Source organism: Leopardus geoffroyi, chromosome C2, assembly GCF_018350155.1.
Source record: "Leopardus geoffroyi isolate Oge1 chromosome C2, O.geoffroyi_Oge1_pat1.0, whole genome shotgun sequence".
Lineage (NCBI taxonomy): Eukaryota > Metazoa > Chordata > Mammalia > Carnivora > Felidae > Leopardus > Leopardus geoffroyi.
In genome coordinates, this window is record NC_059333.1 from 107,573,795 (window position 1) to 107,598,121 (window position 24,327).

At 38.8% G+C, this 24,327-nt stretch overlaps 1 protein-coding gene across 10 annotated transcripts in view; it reads left to right on the forward strand.

Annotated features, from left to right (window-relative positions):
* The first annotated feature begins 374 nt into the window (after positions 1-374).
* Positions 375-24,327, forward strand: part of VEPH1 (ventricular zone expressed PH domain containing 1) — a 254,768-nt gene continuing 230,815 nt past the window's right edge. For 3 of the 10 annotated variants that reach the window (XR_006718588.1, XM_045503156.1, XM_045503155.1), the window contains exons 1-3: positions 528-703; positions 4,366-4,636; positions 8,735-9,031. Coding sequence is in view for 8 of the 10 variants with exons in the window: in XM_045503156.1 (XP_045359112.1) it covers positions 8,894-9,031 (138 nt within the window). In the remaining 2 variants the exon portion in view is untranslated. Of the gene's footprint in view, positions 493-526; positions 704-4,365; positions 4,637-8,734; positions 9,032-24,327 lie in introns of those variants that run through there. The other 7 variants (XR_006718589.1, XM_045503157.1, XM_045503152.1 and 4 more) reach the window with 5 other exon arrangements.

A 24,327-nucleotide genomic window follows, 5' to 3' on the forward strand; every position in this document is an offset into this window, starting at 1 on the left:
GGATTGGCGCAAGAAAGAGCAGTGCTGGCCTGGAGAAACCCCCAGTGGTACTTGGGATGCTTCGTTCAGTTGTTCAGTGTTTCACTAGCAATACCAATAGCATAGTTAGACTTTGTTCCTTTAGACAAGCCATTTTGTTTCTCTTGTGGTATTTTCTTCCATCGTCTTTGGTTTAAATACTATCTCATCCCACTACTTCCCTCTTTCCATTCCACACCAAGCCTTTCACTGATGCCTGCCTGATAAAAGGCTCTACATCTGATATTAACCTAAAACTTCCTTGATTCCTTAAAGTGAGTTATTCATTAACGGAAGCTAAGTTACTGGTTGTTAGGCAAATCTTCTAATACTCTCTCTCAAACTGCCGATCTGCTCACAGAAGCTCCTATAAACCTACTGTAGAAATAGGTGAAGCTTTGTGCCAATTGTTAGCTCTAAGCAGAAGGCTGGGAGAGAGAGAGGAGAAGTTACTCATTTGCCCGATTCCACACGGTGAGTCCAGGGGAGGGAATCAAGTGTACAGCCAGCCTGACAAGCAGTGCAGGGAAGCACGGCGCCTGCCAGCAGGACAGGACAGGACAGGAAGGGGCAGGGGCTACCGGGCTGCCTCTGAGCATGGTCATGGGTTCCAGCCGAATTACTCTAAAGATCAAGCATTCTGCCTTCTATTTCCTATGATGGCCAGAGTTTCCTGTGCTAAGAGGTATGGCTATCTTTTCCCCTGTCCTTTTGTTCAGCAAAAACAAAAGCTAATTAAAGTAAATGTCAGCAGCTGCAGTGATGAAGGAGTGGGCTGCGGGAGTGGGGCAGAGAAACTTCCAGGGGCTGGCTGATTATGCAGATAAAGCACATTTGGGAGTTGTGTGTCTAGCCCTGTATGCATGCTTTTCGGTTATTAGGGTAAAAAAGCCACCTCTCTGTGGGTTATTAAAACATGTCTCTAGGCCTCAGGAGCAGAAATTTGTGCTTCTAGATTCATAGTATGTGCATTTTTGTTTTATTCCTTAACTGTCTGGGCTCATTTCTATTTCACACTTTTGTTTACCTCAAGAAACATCTTACAACCAGCAAAGAAGCTGGCCCTGCCTGTGGTTTTCAAAGAAAATTCAAGCATCTTTCCAGTCAGTGGGTTGAGCAGTCACCATTACTGTTTATTGTTGCTGTCATTTTTTCCTTTGATATTTATTTTAGTTATCTTACAAATCATAATTGAATCTAACTACTTTTTTGTTCTTCTAAATACATATTTAAATTGCTATAGTAACCAACCATTGGATTCCATGACATTTTAAATTGAAGCATGTATGTTTTCAATTTAAGGAATAGAAAAAAATACTTAAGACATTATTTGAATTGGTCAATGCAGGTGTTTAGTATATGGAATTTAAATGTAAATAAAGACACATTTAACAGTGAATTTTCTTTGTAATTTGAGAGTTTGGGTATGTTTTCTGGGAAAAAAAACCCTACAAAATTGGAATTAAAAAATTTTAGCAAGATTTATATTAACCACTCATATTTATATTTATATAATATTTATTCAATTTATACAAAGATTTATATCAATTAGGAAAATATGACCTGCAAAGTCAAAATTTACGAAAATGGATACACTATGAAGTCATTATTACAGATCGCAAATTCTTGGTTTAGAAAGTTTGTTAGACTTGAAGATGTTTCCCTCATTTCCAATGGAAGAAAGTATTTCCTATTTGTGCTTCAATAAGTTGCGATATGTATTCAAAATAAAATATGTTTTTTGAACTGTTGCCTCAATAAGTCATCAAGCCTATTTTTGTATGTGTTTATGATAATTAGCCCGCTACAAACTTAGTATGAATTCTAGAAAAAGACCAAGGACTGAGTCCTTTAGCATCGTTTGGAACAACCCAGCCTCAGAGGCTTTCAGTAGAAGTGAATGTAGCAAGATGTCATGGCAGAGGAAACCGAGAGACGCACAGGGAACAATAGACATCTTGTGGGAAGGGCTGAAATGTATGCGGCCAATTCCCATGGGAACGCCTGTGGTTCTTTCACACTGTGTGAAAAAGATGCTCCTTGAAAAGAATCTTTAATCCTTTCTTTCAAAGGAAAATCTATCCGAGAACTTTATTTAAATTTTCTAGAACCCAAATGGGTCTAACCTAGTCAGTGGGCATTTATAATACAGGTGAATAAAATGAGAAAATTTTGATGCGCAGTAGTGTTATCCAAAGCATAACGTAAATAAATGGTGTTATTCTAGAATTTTCTAATGTGAAGAAACCAGGGAATACTCTAACCCGAAGTTGGAAGCTAGAGGCTAATTTTCACAGAATAAATTGGCTTCCTGAGTTAATTATGTTTATTGAAACCTCCCAAAGAGCTTCAATTTTTTCCACAGGTGGTATCCCAATAGTGGGTCAATTAAGTCCACTGGTTCATATGTATTTTTATTTAATAGATCTACCGGTGCATAGTAGAATAAACCAGCAATGTTTTATTAGTGCCCATTGAGTGCAGGTCACCTTGAAGAGTCCTAAAGAACTTTTCCCTCTGGTGCCCTAGAGGGAATTATACACTCCATCCTTGCCAATAAATGTGGGAGTGAGCACTACACTTATGTAGGAAACTCGGGTATTTGGATCACCCAGCCACAAAAAGTCTGAGATACATTGTATTTTAGTCCATTTCCACTCTGTAAAAAATTCATTTACTGTTTAGCCATGGTTGAGGGGGTAAGGCTGTCTCTCCAGGGAACAAATTTGCCAAAGAACTAATATGGACACATTCAAGATAGTGTATAAACTACCCAGATTTAGGTTGGGGGGAGAATACAATTAGGCTATAAATATGACCCAAATGGAAAAAGGACTTTATACAAAATCTTTAACATGTGAACTCAGTGTTGGATAGCAGTACAGCAGTATATTAGCTCTTAGAAGGGATGGCATAGGGACATAGTACAGGAAAATGACCTATAAGAATAATGACATTATTAGGGATATGATTGCTGTTACTTCTTGTGTGGTTGCTATATGCTAGGTTCTGTGGTGAATGCTTTACATAATCTCATAAAACCTCCCAACAACCCATATCACAATCCTCAGGTGCAAATAAGGAACCTGAGGCTCTAGGAATTAATTGATCGACCCCAGTAATGATACAGCTGAATCCAGTTGTGTTTGCGTTCCCACACTCTTAACCACTCTGCTTTTCTTACTGGGTTTCTATAAAATGTCCAAATCTGGACACTATATTCCTTTAAAAATGGAAGAAAATTGGATAAAACCTAGCGATAAGAGCCATTAATAAGGAATGGAGAATGAAGAAGAGGGAAGCCTAAAGAGATACAGTCTGTTCCTTTAAAAGAGAAGACTGCATCACTATCTGTAAGCCAGAAAATTACCAGTGAAAGGCTACACCTGCTCATGGGTGCCTGGCTTCTCCATTTTTATAAAGAAAACTCTTAAAGAGAATTCTCCATATGTGGATGGCATAAAAGTGTGATTGACCACCAAATGTCTAGAATGATTTACAAGGTCATTCCCCTGGGGCATATGACCTGGTTCAATGGTAGCGTGTGACCCCTCTGACCACATGCCTTTGTGGGATAGCACTCACGGGAGTCTCATCTTTGTGACCACACGGATGAATTTGTCTGCCGCACAGCTTCCTGTACGTTTTGCCAGCAAAGTGGTGATTTGATGGGCAGAAGACCCTCAATAAGGACAGATAAGTTGGGAGTAGAGAATAATACAATTTAAAAGCATGTTTTTTAATGCACCATTAACCATTGAAACCATTAAGTGTTGAGAGTTTCGGTACCTTTTCCTCCTCTGGAGTGTCAGCAAGATAAACATATTCTCTGAGTGTCGCTGCAATATTTAAAGTACAAATCTGACTTAAAGGGCAAATCCAAGTGGATTTTTATGAACCTCCCAGCAAATAGAGTGGAAAAGAAGGTATGCATTTTTGTTTAGTAGTTTGTTCCTTTTAGCAGCAACTTTCTCCATCCTTAAGTTTTCAACAATATTAATCTAGAGGCAGAACAAGAGGATCAGTGCTTTAGGAGCTGGGACTCTTAGTGGACAAACGCTCTGTGTTTCAAATTCTGGGTGTGAAATCTTGAGAGGGAGGGAGGTGTTCATTAAGCCACAGTCCTCTCTTCCCCAGGCTTTGTGAAATGGCTCCCAATAGTCATTCCATTCACCTGTTTGAGTTTCTGCTGAAACTGTTTCCTGCGTGGCTTTCTCTCCCCAACACCTCCCACCCCCTCCCCATTCTTCCCAGGGAAAGTATAGATTTTCACGAACACAGGGAGTTTTGTTTTCTCTGTTAAAAACAACTCTACTTTACGGGAGCAGGCTTTCTGTTTCACCCCAGGAAACAGAGCATTTCACTCAAAGGCGACTCTGCACTGGGTGAGGTGCAGCCTGTCACCTGACCAGCTCTGGAGCTGCCAGTGGCATCAGGCTGCATTCTTTGAATTCTTCACCCAGCACTACCGCCACCGCAATGAACAACTTCAGGTTCACTGAGCTGAGGGGATTCCATCTGCTGTGCCCTCGGAGTCCGCTGCCCGAGTCTCGCGCCCAGGCTCAAAACCTATAGCTGAGTAACAGCAAGCTGCCTGCCTTTGAGGAGTAGCACGCAGGTAAAGCCAGTTTGTGGGGACAGCTGGGACTCCCTGAAATGTGTCACCCTTGGTGCATAATCATTTTTTTGTGTGGTGTCTGCTTCTCCTTACAGAAACTTGACTTGCCAACCAATATCTGCTTAAAAATATATATTACAAACAATGAGAAAGTGGGCTCCAATTTAGGGTCCCTTAAAGATTAAGGACAGAAATTAGGAGAGCAAAAGCTGGGAGTAAGAGGAATTTTATAAGCCAGTTTTTGTAATTCAAAAAGTACGAGATTTGGAGGCTGACCTACTTGGTGTGAATCTTGGCTCTGTGTGTAACCTTTGGCACGATATCTCACCAGTCCTGTTTCCTCTTTGGTAATAATATCTACCTGCAGGGTTGATGGGAGAACTGAGAAGAAAGTATCTGGCAAAGAGCTTGGTGCATAGAAAGCATCTGAGGTGCACACATATGTGCATTTGTGTACGTATGTGTGTGCTTGTGTGTGTTTGGTGGACATGTGTATACAGGCATACAGGTCACAGGACTGTGGCGTTCATGAGGGCAGGGAATTTCTCAGAGGATGAGGTTGAATTTGATCTGTCGCTGACCTTCTCTGCTGTAGCAGAGAGATCAACAGGAGAAAGACGCCAGACACCTGAGCAAAACATTGACCAGAGCTGCTGAAAAATAAATTACATGCCTTGCTGATCCTTAGGCAGGAAGGGGGCAGTATAGTATACCATGTGGGGTGCTCTTTAAATGAAGACTGATGGAAGGGAGGCGGTTTAATAGTTATCACACATGGTCATGTACGCAACTGACAGGGCTTTGTTCTGGGAGATCAACTGCCTTCGGTTCTGACTCTGCAACTTATTACTCCCTGGGTGTTCCTGGGCTGGTTGCTTTCCTCTCTGAACATCAGTTTCTCATCACATGGAATCGTCGTGAGAATTAAATGACTCAATCCTTACGAAACACTCATAGTAGTGCCTGCCACATGGTAAACACCTGCTAAACATTAGCTGTTGGTGTCATTATTTGACAAGGGGCTCTTTCATGTGTTTTAGCTTTGATCTTCAAAACAACCTGGTGAGATAGACTAGGCATGTATTAGCCCCATTGTGCAGATGAAGAAATTGAGGCTCAGAGAAGGGAAAAGCACGAACCAAAGGTCCAACAACAAGAGTGACCAGGCTAGGACTTGAATCTCAGTCTGCAGACAAGCGTCTGACTTAGTATGTACACAGCACATGTACACTGAATGAAATCTATCCTAAAAATGTCTAGCCCAAACACCATTTCCTTCACAAAGTCATTCCTCATCATCTTTCCCTAGGAGAGATCTCTCTCTCCCTTGTACTTCCCCAAACTTCCTTTATAGTATACAAGAGACTTTTCTCTGGGTCATCCTTGTATTTGTAAAATGTTTGGTGTAAGTTTCACCTCTCCCTACCCCACTTTTTAATGTGTAAAATTTCTCACGGATGGCAATGTTTTGAACAATAATGTTTTGCACGTGACGGACACTCAGTAGTGATAGCATGAATGTAGGACTTCATACCAGGTGTCATTGTAAGTGTGGAGAGTACAGAACGAGCCCAGGGATGCCTGGGTGGCTCATTTGGTTGAGCTCAACAGGACTCTTATTTTCGGCTCAGGTCACAGTCTCACGGTTTGTGGATTTGAGCCCTGTGTCAGGCTCTGCGCTGACAGTGCAGAGCCTGCTTGGGATTCTCTTTATCTCCTTCTCTCTCTGCCCCCCCCCCTTGCTCTCTCTCTCAAAATAAATAAAGGAAAAAGGAGCCCAGGAAAAACCGGGGGTGCTCCCCTCCACCAGCATGTATTTCTGGCCTCCTCAGAACTCCAGCTGCGATACATTTGGGACAGCTGAATGTGCTTCAGGAACAGCCAGATATTGACCAAGAAGCTGACTGGTCAAGGGGAAATCATATCCCGTGCCCGTCTAATATCTTATATTTCTGAATATAATTTCACTGAGACCCTGTCACTGTAAATGTCTGAGGCTACAGGGAGAATGCATTAAGGGGAAAATTCTGTCCTCAGGGGAACACGCCGTCCTAATTTTCCCTGTAGATATTGTAACTCGCCCTTCCACATTTGCCGGGGCGCATACTTGTAGGGCTCTCTGCTCTGTCTCCACCCCATGGAATTCTCCCCCTCATCCCCAACTCTCCTGCTTTTCTCTTCCTCTAAGCTTCTGTTCCTTGTGACTCGCCTGCTGTCTGGTAGGCCTAAAGCCCAGGGCGTAGAAGGGCAAGGATGCAGGGTCAGTGTAGGAGGAAAGAGAAATTCATTTTCATGCTTTATGACTCTACCGATATCTTCATCCTCAAATGTTAATAATGCTCTGAGGGTCTTTACTTATAACAATAGCCTCACATGGAGCCTTACATGGAACCAGCATACGATAGTGGTTATGAACTTGAGGGTCGCACTGGAATCTCTGGACCCAAATCCTAGCTGTACAGTTTACTGGCCGTGTGGCTTGGGCAAGTTATCTAATGCCTTGGTTCCTCACCATTAAAATGGGAATGAAATATCCTCATATAGTTACTATGAAGGTTAAATGAGTTAATGTTTACAAAGCATCTAGAACAGCACGTGGCATACAGACAAGCATGTATAAGTATTGGGTATGATTTTTCTGAAGCTGGTGAGCAACACAAAAGTCGCACGTAGGCAATACTACCCTCAACTTCCCTTCAATGGCCTACAAACTGCACTGAGTGCCTGATGAAGGATTTGGCTTGCATTTAGAGACCATATTGCATGGAGAGTGTGTATCTTTAACCTTTAAAATTGCATTCAGCACACAGAGGTGCCCACACAATGGAAGCTCAGAGGGGAGGTTTAAGATCACCCAAGGGAGCAGCAGACTCCCCTGTCCCTTTCAAAATCGTTCTGGGGAACACATTCAGAATGAAATGTTGGGCAGACTTGCCTATTGCTTATATTCTTATATGAAATAAATCACCCTCAGCTGTTACTCTTTGCATGTGGGTCTTCATTTTTTTTTTTTTAAATTTTTTTTTCAACGTTTATTTATTTTTGGGACAGAGAGAGACAGAGCATGAACGGGGGAGGGTCAGAGAGAGAGAGAGGGAGACACAGAATCGGAAACAGGCTCCAGGCTCTGAGCCATCATGAGCCATCAGCCCAGAGCCTGACGCGGGGCTCGAACTCACGGACCGTGAGATCGTGACCTGGCTGAAGTCGGACGCCTAACCAACTGCGCCACCCAGGCGCCCCGTGGGTCTTCATTTTTAAGTTACACGAGATGATTCCACTTCATTGTAAACCATAGGGGAAGCCCGCTGGCCTGAAGTCAGGGGAACAGCGCTCCTGCAGTTACTATGGAGCCCTCGGGAAGTCATTAACTAAATGATGGCTAAGGTCTCTACCATTGCAAATGGTCCGTGATTTTATTAGGCCCAGAAGGGAGCTGATGAGAAAAATCAGATATTTAATTTGTGCCATTGCGCTTCTCTCTCTGTGGACTGTTAATTGAGTAAGAAGTATAGTGGGACTTTATTATTTCAACTGTGGGAGGAGAGGGAAGATTGCCTGATCCCAAAGCCCTTCCTCTTTACCCTGCCTCGCAATGCAGGGGGGAGTTTCTCTTGTCAGTGTAGGAAAGAAACCTGGCCAAGAAGGCAAGCACTGGTTTCCATGTCCAGGAAAAAAAGAGAAAACCAGGCAGTGGGTGTTTTCTGTGTTCCCTCTTTCCTTTCATTGCCCTTTTCTGTTTGCTTTCCATGGGAATCTGGGGGAAATATGGCAAGGGTTGGGTGTCCACTGTTTCCTTGTGGCATAGAATGACGGAGAAGGATACAGAAAGGAGAAAAATAAGTGTGAGGTTTAAGCAGCTTTTTAACATTCCTGTTGAATTCTAGAGAAACCTACACATTTTTGACAGGATCTTTGGGGGGGGGGGGGGAAAGAAAATAAATAAGGGAAGAGCTCATTTGAAGATCACCAAGCCAGGATCTGTGACTCTCTGCACATTTCCAAACTGTCTTCCGGTCTCTGCTCAGTGGAGAGGTTATATTTTGAGCCCATGCCATTCTACTAACAGCAACATTGTTTCATTTGTTTCTTTTCCAGAGAGTGTCAAAGAAGACCTCAAATTCTGGAGAAAAATGACCTTTCAAGGACTACAAAGTATATACTTCCTGCTGCATGTTTCTGTCTTACTAACCTGTGATAACTGAAACACATGGTCCTGGGGCTGCCGAAGGTCAATTGCTTATCAGATTTCCCATCATGCATCAGCTGTTCAGACTGGTTTTAGGACAAAAAGATCTTTCCCGCGCCGGGGACCTCTTCTCTTTAGATGACTCTGAGATTGAAGACAGCCTGACAGAAGCTCTGGAACAAATTAAAATAATTAGCTCATCTTCCGTAAGTAAACTAGTTTTTAAACTAGACTCCCAAAATGACTTATTCTAGGGCCAAAGGATTGTACGTATCCTGTGGGAAAGGAACTTTGCAGGGGAAAGAGGAAAGACCACTTAATACCGGTTCCCTTAATACTGGCTTCTGCTCTGTGGTTTAATTTGGCGTCTAAGAAATAACACCAGAGCAGTCTTGACCTAGCGGGAGGCTAGGCTGCCTTTTGCCCATTCATGGAGATCAGAACTCTGGAAATTGCAGACCGGAGTGGAATTATCACAAAAGCTTATCTAAGGGCTGTTTCTCTATCCTTGAAATGACATGGAGAAGAGAGGGAGCAAATCCTGGGAAAAGCAGATCTGCCAAGCTGCCAACAGCATCAGTAAACAAAGCAGGGTGTGTGGAGGAGGCTGAATAATGAAAGAAGGCAGGATGACGCCTCCTGCCGCATAGGTAACATAAGACAAGGACAAGGATCACTCTGTTGCCAGAAGTGACAGTTGCCCGGGGCTTGATAACACTGATTCTGTGTATTTCTACAGAATCTCCATTAAAAAAAAAAAAAATCTTACTTTTTTACTCCTTTTCCTAACCCCCACCCCCATTTAATTCAACTCACTCATCATTAGCCCCCAGTGTGATCAGACAAATTTATAATCTCCCTCAAGTCTCCCATTCCTTTGCTACTCTTCAATGTCAAGATTATATATTCTGAAAGTGCTTCCCAAAGAGGGTGGATGTGGAGTGCCCAGTGTGGTTTGAAGTTGCCCTTCCTGGTTGTGCATGGGCCCTCCATGAGATCAGTCCCATTTCAAAGACCAAGTCTACCAAGCTTCTCTTGTGTCAACAGCATTTGCTAATACTTGGTGCAGACAGCCCCCAGGCAGACAGGAAAGAGACAGGACTTGAGCCATAAAATACTGAATTACCAAATGTGTACACATTTCAGAGATCACAGCTTCCTTCCACATTTTAATGTTTAAAAGGTGTACCAGCAACCAGTGCGGCTTCCTCCTCAATACTGTCAGCGTGCTCACTTATTGGCCGCCAGGAACATACTAAATCCCCCCGGTGGCCAATGAAGTCATTGCCCACACACTCTTTTCTCAGCTAATGTCTTTGACAGCAATTATGTGTCCACATTTTTTTTCAGAACATTAATCAACTTAGTCTGACTCAAAACACAAGTATTCCTGGTACATTTCCACTTTCTGGGCCCTATCTGTGTGCTATTTCTAGCAGTCCCTTCCTTCACACTCCTGCAGAAATGAATTGGCTGAATATGCCACTGATTTTCATCTAATCTAATACAAATATATATATACATATTCCCCTGAAGCCTGTTTCCACTAGAGGTCACTAGTGTCAGTGATTTCTTTTGTTTCCTTCATCAGTTGCTTATTTTTAACAGATGTCAAATTCAGAATTTTAGAACTGGTGAGTTCTGTTATGTGTCGCCACCTTTACCCATTAAGGCAGGCAGGTTCCTTGTCATCAGGGTATCATCTGTCCCCTCAGATCAGCGTCCTACCAGGCAGATCTGGAGGGCCAGTCATTCTCTTGTGTTCTTCACCTACTAACTGGTGTCACATCTCACTTCTTCCACTGCTCTATCTGTAACTGTGGCATGAGCAGATGGATGGCAGAATAAAAAGAATTAGTTTTTAGAAGGATTGTGCAGATCAATCCATTTTTATGTCTGCTATTCAGTCCTAGTTATAAGCAAGTCTCAGTGTGGAATTCCTTCTCCCTTTCCATTCTTTTAAAAGCCAGTTCAAGGTTTATTATTCCTGAAATGACTTCTATGGTTCTAGTTCTTAGTGATTACTTCTCTCTAAAAACACATAGTTGCCCTTTTGCAGAGTATATAATTAATATACTCTGTTCTTATAGAAAATCATCTATTCATATAACCTCCTGTAGTGAAACTTCTACATCCAAGATCTATGTTTCCAGCCTTGGCATCTCCCCCTACGCCTCAAGCCTGAACTAGTTGATATCCATTATCTCAAATTCAATCTATCTAAATTAGAAGTTATCATCTTTCTTCCAGCTGTACTATCACTTTCTTAGATCTCCAGGTTTGCAACCTGGAGTCACTCTTGACCTTTTACTCTCACTCTCTCCTTTCCCTATTAGTTCTGTGGACACTCCTTGAGAAATGTCTCTTCCCTTTCTCCTTCTTCTCCTTTTCCTGAATTACCTTCTCCTTCTCCTTTTGCTATCACTCTGGCTCAGGACTTCAAAACAATTGATCTTCTTGCCTTTGGTCTTACTGTTCTCTGGTTCAATGTACTAGAAGTTACCTAATTAAACTTCCTAAAGAAGATTTTATTGCATGTCTCCCATTGTTTGGAACCTTCCCATGATGCACCAATGCCCATGACATTCAATGGCCATTGCCAGTGAGTAGTCCACTGAACCACTATGTCTACTCAGTGGCTCACTTCCCTGTTAGCTGCATCCCATCTTTCCCTTGTTATGACTTTCCTAATGACCCTGAATCTCAGTAATCAATTCTACTTCTCAACTCCTTTGTTTGTTTGTTTGTTTGTTTTTTGTGTCCCTAATTTTTTTAATTTTATTTTTTATTTTTTTTAAATTTACATCCAAATTAGTTAGCATATAGTGAAGCAATGATTTCAGGAGTAGATTCCTTAATGCCTCTTACCCATTTAGCCCATCCCCCCTCCCACAACCTCTCCAGCAGCCCTAAGTTTGTTCTCCATATTTATGAGTCTCTTCTGTTTCACTCATATGGGGACTTTAAGAGACAAAACAGATGAACATAAGGGAAAGAGAGCAAAAATAATATATCAACTCCTTTTTAAAAACAAAGAACTTCCTTTTAAATCATCTTTGCCAACTCCTTCTAGCATAGAAATCCCTTCTCTACGATGCCTGACAAATAGGTGACTTCTCCTTCTACATTTGCAATGATGAGAACATAGTAAGTTTCTGATGTTTCCCTTTGACAAATTTCCCTTTTCCATTGCATGAAGCCTTGATGGAGCCTTTAGTCAAAGTTTTCTACCTTGCCCTTGCCAGGAGAGCAGAGAGGAAAGGAGTGGAGACACTGACTCGAGCTTTCTCCATAGTTCTAGGAAAGAAGTCAGCAGAGGGTGATTTGTCATGACAATGGTGCTCCAAAGAGATAGTCCTTTGCTGTAGTTTTCCGCACTTTATCCATTGCTTATGGTCATAACCATAAAACCTACAAAGAGATAACTATTCCACTGTCAGAATTTAAAATTTTTAGTGTGTTCCTCCTTTTGGCTAGATGAAATCTTGACAACTCAGGAAACAACAGATATTGGTGAGGATGCGGAGAAAGGGGAACACTTCTGCACTGTTGGTGGGAATGCAAACTGGTGCAGCCACTCTGGAGAACAGTATGGAGGTTCCTCAGAAAATTAAAAAGAGAACTACCCTACAACCCAGAAATTACACTACTAGGTATTTATCCAAAGGATACAAAAATGCTGATTCAAAGGGGGCACATGCACCCTAATGTTTATAGCAGCCCTTTGTATTTTCTATACATTGTTATTTGGTCTGTTCATTGCCCCAACAATCAAAAGAGTGTAACTCTGTTCCTGCGAGAACCTTAAATATAGAAAGATAGGTATAGGTATCAGGGCTCACCTGTAGCTTCTCTTTTCTCAGCTAAACATCCTTAATGTCCTAGTGTCCTTAGGTATTTCCATGACAAAGAAGGAGCCTATGGCAGAGAAAGGTCATACAACCTCACATTTCCAGGTTTAGGTCTGGAAACTCAAATTTGTCAGTACATGATAAATACTATCCAAATGCAAGACTCAGAGGTATAAATTAGAGTGTTGACTTATTGATTTACAATGCAAATTATAACCCATGTTAGTCGGAATTATTGTGTGCTCTATGCTGTCCTTACCAAGTGCATTTACCCAGTCTTTCTCTAGACAATGAATATCACTATTGATTAGATTTCTTCCTCCTCTATTAGAATCACATTCCAGCCCTACTGCCCTATATTTAACTCACCTGTAGTCACTCATGTACAGATAGTATGATAGTTAGTCCAGTAGCTGGTCAATCCCACTCATATAAGTGGATTTTTCCCCCCACTTAATTCTCAAAGGGCAATCTTGTTTCCAAATTCTTGAGGTGTCTCATTGTAGCTCCCAAGTACTGACTACATTCTCAACATTCTGGCTTCTTTCCCTTGGCACCTTCCTAATTTACTTTTGTAATTTATCATTGCCCTGCACTTAAACCAACTGCTTAGAACAATTGCTGATACTAGTCAGATACTCTGTGTCTAAAATTTCTTTTCTACGGTAATATCTCACAGTTGGCCACATTAATGTTATGTTATACCAAAACCCTGAGGCTTAATCAAGACTTATAATTAGGTAACTTGAAAAACATTGGAGGTGTATTGTGTCACATTTTTAAACCATTGCAACAATATTGTTGTCTTTAGGCCCTCATTCCAGGATATTCATACCTTCAAAAAATTATGATTCTGTCCAATATATTAGTTATTCCTATCTTTTTGGAATCTGAAAATTTGGCAAGCAAGTCTTCAATCCTTTTCCTAACATCACTCACAAAATAATTGAACCTTACTAGATTCCATTCTCCAGTCCATGCTCTCTTTTCCACTGGTTAGTCCAAAACACTGCTGGGCAATATTTTGTCCTTATGCTTTGCTTTGAAAGCGCATCTTCTCAAAATTCTCTCCAGGTCCCCGAATGTATCTTTAAGTTTCGTCTTTTCATTTTGAGTCCTTTCTGGACTGCTTTCACCTAATAATCATTTCTTCTACTACCTTGGCTCTCCTCCCAGACTACTCATTGCTATCCACTCATCTTTTCCCACTCCCACCACCCTCATTCACCACGTTCCTTTTGCCTAATCCACCAACCCACCTTCTATCTCTCTTTAACTTTTTTTTTTTTACACCAATAAAAAATGTTAGGCATGCACAAATTGCCCAATTTTAAGAATTAGATAAAATTGAAATCATCTGCATGTTTCTATTTCAAACCTTCCTTTTCTCCCAAAGTAACCAATGTCCTAATTATGGTATTTATCCATGAATGTTTTTATTTCTTTGCTATACATGCATAACTCAAAAATTATTTATAGCATGATACTCTACGTTTCTAAACTTTATATAAATAGTATCATAAGGCTCAATATAATGTTTCTGAGGTTTATCTATGTTGGTACAGGTAGTCCCAGTTCATTTGGTTTTGGAGTGATAGAGTATTCCACTACATGATTATACCACAATTTGGTTATCCAATCTTCTTTTGATGGACATTTACTATTTAAACAGAGTTATAGTAAACATTCTTGTAATCAGTGTTTTTGGCAAATGTGCTAGTATTTCTAGTGAAGACAACTAGGAATGAAACAATTGGTTTTGGGGTTTTATAGACTTTCAGTTTTCTGATATACCACCAAATTGCTCTACACCATGGTTGTACCAACCTGCACTCCCATCAGCCATGCTTGAGATTCCCAGTGGCTTTATATTCTCACCAAAGCTTGCGTTTATCAGATTGTTAACAGTTTTTGTCAATTTAAATGAACCATATCTCACATTTATTTACATTTGTACTCCCCTAATTATTGGGAAGGTCAACAGATCATGTTTTGGTGTTTATTCGCTATATGTCATTTGGGTTTCAGTAAAGTATTTAGGATTTAGGGGGTTTTTTGTTGTTGTTGTTTCTTTCCATTTTTCTATTGAGGTTTTAAAGAAGTCTTTTCTTATTAATCTTAAGGACTTTTTGTATATTCTTGTACAAACCCTGTCACTTAAGCATGTTGTACATCTATTTCTAATGTAGCTTGCCTTATACCTTTTACTGTAATAGTCCTGACAGCTGGTAGGACAAATATCCCCAGACTTCTTTAAAATTGCTTTGTTTGTTTTTGTTCTTTAATAACTTTAAAGAATGATTCTGTCACTATCTTGATAGGAATTTTATTATGACTATAGATTTATTTGAAGAAAATTAACATCTTTATGTTACTGTCTTCTTATCTGTAGGTATTATTTATCCATATTCTTAGATCTTCTTAAGTATCTTGCCGTAAAGTTTTATGATTTTTTTCTTAAAGATCTTAAGAGTTTTGTAAGTCTTTTTAAAAATTTATAAGTATTTTAGGTTTTTTGCTGAGATTATAAAAATTACATCCTTTATTTTTTTTTTAAGTTTTTTTCTTAATGTTTTATTTTTATTTTTGAGACAGAGGGAGACAGAGTGTGAGTGGGGGAGGGGCAGAGAGAGACGGAAACACAGAATCTGAACCAGACTCCAGGCTCTGAGCTGTCAGCACAGACAGAGCCTGATGCGGGGCTCGAACCCATGAACCGTGAGATCATGACCTGAGCCAAAGTCGGATGCCTAACTGACTGAGCCACCCAGGCGCCCCTAAAAATTACATCCTTTAAAAAATATTTTCCAACTATTTTCTTTCAGGTGATTATAAAACAAATGACACTTATTTTTGATCATATATCAGACTCAACTCTCTTTATTAATCTTAATATCTTGTCTATAATTTTTTCCATTTATTCAACAAATACTTCTTAAGCACTTACTATATGCCAGACACAGTACCAGATGCTGGGGGTACAAGAGTAGGCAAAATAGAAAAAGAAATCTCTGCCAGCATCCATTTTAATTGGGGGAGACAGAGAAATACACAAAATAAATAAGGAAAGTATGCATTGCATTAAAAGAGGATCCGTAAGTGCTATGTAAAAAAAAAAAAACAAAAAAAAAACAGAGCAGAGGTTGAGGACAGGGGATTAAAGGTATGGAATTTTAAACAGGAAGACAAAGTGGCCATATTGAGAAGCTGGTGTGAAGCAAAACTTGAAGGAGATGAAGAAGCAATACTTGTAGAAACCTGGAAGAACTCACTTCAAGCAGAAGAAGCATCAGATACAAAGTTCTTGAGGTTGAGGGCAGCCTGAAGTTCCTGAGGAACATTAAGGAGGCCAGTGTGGTTGTAGCATAGAAAGCAAGGCAGGAAGGTCATAGAACATCAGGTCAGAAGGGAAGTGGAGGCCAGATCACGCAGGGCCTTGGGCAGCTATTGGAGAGTTCTGACCAGAGAAGTAACATGATCTTATTTTCCTTTTCCTGCTTTGAGAAGAGTCTGTGGAAAAGCAAAGGTGGAATCAGGAAGGCCATTTAAAAGACTATTGCAAAAATCCAGATAAGAAGTTCAGTAGTTAGGGCACCTGGGTGGCTCAACCGGTTAAGCGTCCAACTTCGGCTCAGGTCATAATCTCACAGTTTGTGAGTTCGAGCCCCGTGTCAGGCTCTGTGCTGACAACCCAGAGCCTGGACCCTGCTTTGAATTCTGTGTCTCTTTCTCTGACCCTCTCCTGCTTGCACTCTCTCTCAAAAATAAACATTAAAAAAATTTTTTTAATTAAAAAATAAGCAGAGACTTTGGCCATGAGGGTGTAATGGAATGGTGAGAGCTATTCAGTCTCTGGGTATATTTTAAAGGTAGAACCAATAGGATTTGTTGATATAGGGTGGCGTGGAGGGAGAGAGAGAGCGGGACTAAAAATTTTTGGCCTGAAAAGCTACAATGATGAAGTGGAGAGGTAGGAAGGAATCAGGAGTTCTGCTATAAGCATGGGGGCTGAGCTGTCAGCTGTCTCAATGGAGATGTCACGGAGATAGTTGCATATGTGAGTCTGGAGTTGAGACAAGTCTGGGCTGGACAGGATAATTTTGGAACTCATTAGCTTTGGGACTGAATGAAATCATTGAGAGAGTGAGTGTTCACAGAAAATAAGCCCAAAGACTGAGCCCAGCCTCGAGGAGATGATGGAGGACCAGTGAAGCCGACTGTGAGAAAAGGCCACTGAAGGAGGAAGAAAGAGCATGATGTCCTGAAAGCCAAGTGGAGAAATGATCAAGGACAGAGCGAGGTCAACGCTGCCAGTAGGTCAGGTGAGATGAGGACTGAGAATGACTGTTATTCAGGTCCATGAAGATCACAATGACAAAAGCAGCATCATTGGATAGGTAGGGGTGAGAGCTGAGCCAAAGTTAGTTTAAGACAGAATGGGAAGAGATTTCAAGAAAAGCAGTGACGTCTCTGGGCATTTTCCTTTGAAGAAGAGTAGAGAAATGAGGTGGTAATTAGAAATAATTAGGGAATCAAGAAAGAATATTTATAAGATGAGAGAAGCACATTCTTTAGAATTTGTTTATGCATACAATCAATATCTTAATAGTTTTGTTTCTTCTTTTTTCAATCCATATCCTTTCTATTTGATTTCTCTGTCTCCTTGTTCTGTCTAGTTCTCAAGAGCAATGTTGAATAGAATGGAGTTAGCAGATACCCTTTTTCCATTCTTTAAAGGTAGTTTTCTGACTTAACAACATAATTATAATGTTTGTTCCAGGCTTTTGATTAGTACCCCTGATCAGATTAAGGAGGTTCCCTTTTATTCTTGTTTTTTTTTTTTAATGTTTATTTAGTTTTGAGAGAGAGAGAGAGAGAGAGAGAGAGAGCGAGCTTGAGCAGGGGTGGGGCAGAGAGAGGGAGACACAGAATCCAAAGCCAGCTCCAGGCTCTGAGCTGTCAGCACAGAGCATGACGCGAAGCTCAAACTCAGGAACTGCAAGATCATGACCTGAACCAAAGTCGGATGCTTAACTGACCGAGCCACCCAGGCACCCCTGTTCTTGTTTTTTCTAAAAATTGTTAAATTTTATCAACTTCTTTTTCTGCTCTTTTGAGATAGTCATATTTTTCCTTTTTCCCTATTTTCCCTGTTAATATGGTGAATCATAATAATAGATTTTTAAAATATAAAACCATCAAAACATTCTGGGATAAAATTAAATTTGACATTAATTTTAATGCATTTCCTGATTTGGTTAATATTTTTAAAGGAGCTTTGGAACCATGAGATTGGTCTATAATTGTCCTATCTTCCACTGTTTTTACCTGGCTTTAGTAGCAAGTTATATGTACTGGGGTCATAAAATAAGCAGGGAAAAGTTTCCATGTTTCTGTTATCTATAAGACTTTCATAGAAAGCTATAAAACCCTCTGGGCACCATGAGGGTTTGCGCGTGTGTGTGTGTGTGTGTGCGTGTGTGTGTGTGTGTGTGGTGGGAGTGGGGGTGTTGGTAGATTTTTAAATTACTGATTTCATTTTCTTTGAAGAAAATCAGGGGAGTTTCCCTTCAGTCACTTTTGATAAAATATATTTTCTAGGAAATTGTACATTTTATCTGAGTTTTCAAATTTATTGGTATAAAACTTTTTAATTCGTACTTTTATGTTCTGCTGTATCTGTATTTAAGTGCTCTTTTTCACCGATTCTTTCATCAGTATTTTCAGAGCTTTGTCTTTTTAAAGTTTTTGGTTTATGAATCATCTGTATAGGGTGTTTTTATTCTATCTCATTAATTCCTTTTTAAATCTTCGCTGTTTTCCTCTTCGTTCCTCTTTATTTGGTTGTATTCTATGCTTTTTCTAATCCCCTCAGTTGTACAATTAGCTTTTTTTTTTTTTTTTACTTTCTAATATAAGCATTTAAGACCCTAAATTTCTTGCTAAGTACCACTTAGTGTCATCCCATAAGTTTTTGAGATACAGTATTTTCATTATGAATTCTTAAATACTCTCTTATTTTTATTGTGATTTCCTCTTTGACTCATAAGTCACTTACAAGTTTGTGCTTTAATTTCCCAAAGAATTTTTGGAAACTTTTTGTTGTTAAGTTAAAATCTAGCTGCATTGTAGTTGGAGAACATGAATGGCATGATTAAAATTGCTTAGGAGTGGTTGAGATTTGCTTTGTAGCACAGTTTATGGCTAACCTGTGTAACGAATAACAGCTAATACTTATGTAGCACTTAACTATATTCTAGGAATTGTTCTAAGAGCTTATCACATGTTAATATATTTAGTTCTTTCAGTAAACTTTTGAGATAAGTGTACTAATATTATCTCCATTTTATAGATAAGGAGACTGGAGCACAGAGAGGTTAATAATTGAACTTGTTCAAGGTTATATAGCTAGTGAATAATAGAGACAAAAATCAAGTTCGGAGAGTTTGGATTCAGAGACTACTCTTAACTACCACACTATGCTGCCTCTTTAGATGTTTCATTTGTGCCCCAGAGGAATGTGTATTCTTGAATTAGTGAGTATGAGATATTAAGTAAGTTGGTTAAAGAACTCCTTTTGATTATATTGTTCAAGTTTTCTATATCCTCAATAAATTTGTGTCTGCTTGGACAGTCAATTACTAAGAGAGGTGTTTTAAAATTTCCCACTATAATTTTGGATTTGCCGATTTCTCCTTGTAATTTTGTCAAGATTGCTTTATAAATGTGGGAGATTTTCTAAAATTGAAGTATAATTAACATACAATGTTATATTAGGTTCAGTGTACAACATATAGATTCAACAATTCTATACATTACTCTGTGCTCCCCACAATAAGTGGAGTCTCCCTCTGATACCACACATGTAGTTATTACAATATTATTAACTGTGTCCCCTATGTTTCACTTTTAATCTCCTGACATTAATTTTATAACTGGAAGTTTGTACCTCTTAATTCCCTTTATTTTACCCATCCTCCCATCCAGCTCCTCTCTGGCAACCACCATTTAGTTCTCAGTATTTAAGAGCCTGTTTGTTTGTTATTTGTTTAGTTTTTTTAGATTCTACATGTAAGTGAAATCATATGTTACTCATCTTTGTCTGGATTATTTCATTTAGGATTATAGTCTCTAGGTCCATCCATGTTGTTGCAAATGGCAAGATATCATTTTTTTTTATGGCTGAATCATACTCTATTGTATATACATATCACACCTTCTTTTTTATTATTATGTACAAGTTTAGAATCATTATTTACTCTTGGAGAACTTTTCCTCTTACTATTATATATTGTACAACTTTATTCTGATAAGTTTTGACTATTTTCTTTGGAGTAGTTGCCTATTTTCCCTTTTCCTGTCTTTTTACTTTTTATCTTCCCATGTCCTTATGACTTAAATATAATTTGTAAACATCCTATAGATGTGTTAAATATTAAAAATTGAAACTCTGTCTTTTATTGATGAATTTAATCAATTTGTATTTATCACGATAAATTACATATTTGGCTATATTTCTCCATTTTTATTTTGAGTTATATTTCCTGATTTTCTAAATTTTTATCTTCTTTTCTGCACTTTTCAAAAAAAAATTTTAAGTTTATTTATTCATTTCAAGAGAGACAGAGAGAGCAAGCGGGGGAGGGGCAGAGAGAGAGGGAGAGAGAAAGAATCCCAAACAGGCTCTGCACTATCAGCACAGAGCCCCATGCAGGACTCTACTCACGAAACGCAAGACCATGACCTGAGCTGAAACTGAGTCGGGCACTTAACTGACTGAGCTACCCAGGCACCCCACAGTTTTTTTTTAATTGAATGCATTTTTAACCTTTCATTTTCCACCTCTATTGACTCCGTTGGTTTGAAAGTTACATATTCTATGTCAATTCTTTTAGTAGGTACCTTTAAAATTTTAGCGAACATATTTGCCATGTTTTATCAATTCTAAGACATTTTTCACACACTTATAACTCTGAAACAAGAATATATTTTATAATTGATTACAATCTTACAATCACCGTTGGCCAGGTATTAGGCATAATAAAGTTGCCATGGCCTACTTGTGCATAAATTTGCCATAGCTTTCATACTGTTAACATTCCAACTGAATTAGGTGCATTATTGTTACTAGCAATCAATGTTGGGTTAAATGTCTGCTTAAAATGTTTCCAAACTTTCTAGACTATAATGTGGTAACAAACACTTACTGGGTATTTGGGAAGGCATGGAAGAGAGCACTAGGGTATGCATTTTATATTAGTGAACAAAATATTCATCAAAATATTCGTGCAGGAATGATAGGAATTCCACATTTTCTTACAAAATAATAACTGAGAGCTTTATGGAACCTAAAACAGAATATACTCTTTTGTTACTGAGATATTGGTAAAATATTGTCTATTAAACTACAACAAGTAGTAAAAAAGGGCAGCTAAAAGCAGGAAACAGGCAATTCTCCTGGAAGAGATGGAAGAAACTTCAAAGAAATGAGAGGTTAGTACCATCAATTTATGTCTTGCCTAGAATTCTCTTTAAGACATGATGTAACTCACAATTTAATTGTTAGTCTTTTCTCTTCCTTCATAATGGAAGATCTTTTCACTGATACCACCTTACATTTGATGGATTACAATGATATCTAAAGTTATTCAATAGCTCTCTTTTCCTATTACCGTAAGGACCTTGAAATACTTTCATGCCCCTCTTATATAATAGCGTTAAGCAGCACTTTTTATTTTACCTTATTTAATACCCTTGAAACTTATTCTTTAAAATTACTGATTAAAAAAGAAATCAGCCAATGTTTGGTTCAAGAACCTATTTCCCCAGTTTTTCTTATCATCCCTTTTATTCCCCATTGTCTTCCTCCCTTTTTTTCTTCCAAATCCAAGTTTCCACTTTCGAAAGTATCATAGTAAGAGTCCCTTCAGCCAGGATCTATTAGTGATAAACTGTCTAAATGTTTGTCTTTTCCGAAAAAGTCCTTGTTTTGCCCTTCACTTTGAATGGTGATTACCTGGGTGTGGATTTCTAGCTGGGCAGTCTTTTTATTTCTCAGTAACTCCTACTATTGCTGTTGGTTTGTCATTCTTTATACCTACTCTACTTTTTCCATGCTGTAATATTTTCTCTGTGTCTTTGGTGTTCTATGGTTTCACACTATTATGTGTCCGGATGTGATTTTACTTGTATATCCCTACTTAATCCTCATTGTGTTTTGTGAGTTTGAAGTTTATGCTTTTTGTCACTTTTGGAAATTTTAAAAATATTGTATCAAATATTTTCTTTTCCAACTAACTTTTCCTTCTGGAAATGCTATTCATTCGTTCATTTATGCATTCCGCAAGTATTTTTTGAGTACCTACTATCTTCTAGGCATTGGGGATATAATAAACAAAGCAGACAAAAATAACTGCCCTCATATTCTTCATATTCTCTTGTTTCATTCTCCATACCTTCTGATCTTTTGTAGTTTCCATCTCTGTATGATCCATCATGTTTTCCTTTCCTCAACTCTATATTCCCATCCATTGAGTCTTTTTTTCCAGCTGTATCTTATCCACTATTTCATTCATTTGTTGAGTTTTTCATTTCTAGAAGTCTCATTTGTTTCTTTTTAACATCTTTCTGTTCCTTTTTAAAGAGATGTCATCTTTGTTCATACCAAGAGTTTTCCTTGATACAATGAGTCCTTTTGCACGTCTAATTGCATAATTTGAGATCAATAATTCCATTATCTGGTTTTTGACTATCCAGTATGCCCCAAGTTTTGTATGTGGATATGTGCTCATATTGGCTTAGTGCCTTGAATGTTTTATGAGTTTGGATTTTTAAATTCAGTTTAAGTAGAATTTTACTTGCGTGAATACTGGATGGCTTTGTGGAGTGTTTTCCCCCTCAAAGTAGTTTTATGTTTGCTTCTGCTGGGAACCCCAGTGAGGTTATGAGCTCTGGGATCATTGCTGGTGCTGTTGGTGTTGTTATTATCTTCACCTTGGAGGTTCTCAGAATGATAGAATAAATGAGGTGTGTATATATGTGTGCTCTTAAAACTAGAAAGAATGATTATTAGTATGGATGCCATGTAGAATGTAACAATAAGAGAAGGGTAAGTATGTGGTCTTTTTGTGCTATACATTGTTTAATAGTTGTGAAATGAATATAAAAAAATTATAACACACAAGGAAATATTTGTAACTCACTGTGTGTTATAACATCTCTCTGTACTTATTACATGCCAGACACTGTTGTAAATCCTTTCCCTACATTAACTAATTTAAACTGCACACTACTACTAGGAGATAGATACTAATAATATCCCAGTTTTAAGGATTAGACAACTGAGGGACAGAGAGATAAGTGATTGCCCAAGATTGCAGTTGATCAGAACAGAAGATAGCTTTGAGCACAGGCAGTTTGACTCTAGAATCCATGCTTTTAACTGCTATGCTATGCTGTTTCTGAAGGAAGGGAAGGAGAAATTATCCTCAAGATGTCTTCTTTCTTCTCTTTCAACTTCTACTTCTATGCTATTCCCACCGTTGAGTACTTTATTTCATTTATTTCATTCCCTTTTGCCACTGGGCCATTCCCTGAAGACTGTTTATAGCATCAAGAAGTGTGACCAAATGGTTTAGGAGTGTTGACATGGAGTTGTGGTGTCTGTGGCTGAGTGAGAATGACCCATCCTGGAAACTAGGCTTGAAACAGCACAATGTGTGGATTTTTCATTGTCCTACCCTTATAATTCGACCTCCCCACCACCTTAGGGTAAATTACTTTAAAATTAACAATGACCAGGTTACTGTGAGACTGAACCTCTAAACCCAGTTTGATGGGTTTGATATGAATAGATCTGGTTCTTAGAAGTTACTCATTTTAATGTACACAGGTACTGACCCAATGTTGAGCTCAAACATAAACACATATGTACGTACACACATACATTTCATAAGAACAGGGTGTTTCCTGGAATGTGAGTCAGGAAAACCCTAATTGCAAAGCTGATGTCATGCCAAGAATCTTTAAACTATTCAATGATATCATTAAAAGAATTTGTTTAAATTTCTTTTGTCTTTTTGAATATTTGTTGAATGGAGCAGTTAACAGCTTTCCAGATTTTCACCTTTTTTTGGAGGAACTCTCCTTTTTGGAGAATGTTTTGCTTCATGTCATATGTAGGAATGTGTAAAAAAAAATTCAAGTTGAAAAATCTTTTCTTTTTCATAAAGTGTTATAGGAAATTCTTAGGTACAGGAGATTCACAGTAATATCAAAGTTCATAACTGATGCACCTATGCCTAATATATTAATATATTCAATGAAATTATGACCCGTGGGCAGTGATTTATCCTTATGGCCATCTGCTTAACTTTTCTAGTTAGAAATCTTAAAATCAGAATATATGCCTTTTGTTAAACAATCTTGCTGACACAGTAGTCTCTCCTGTATACTCCAGCTTCATTCCAAAGCACTCCTTTCAGAATTCCGCAACAACTCAGTACTCTTTAAAGCAGGAAAATGGAATCTTGGTGTTCATGAACCAGGGCACACATGTTTCTCATGTACTTTTATTGAATTGCAACTTCTGCTTTTATTGGCTTATTTCATCCAAATGGAAATCTCTCTTCTATTTATTGTTAAACTATTGT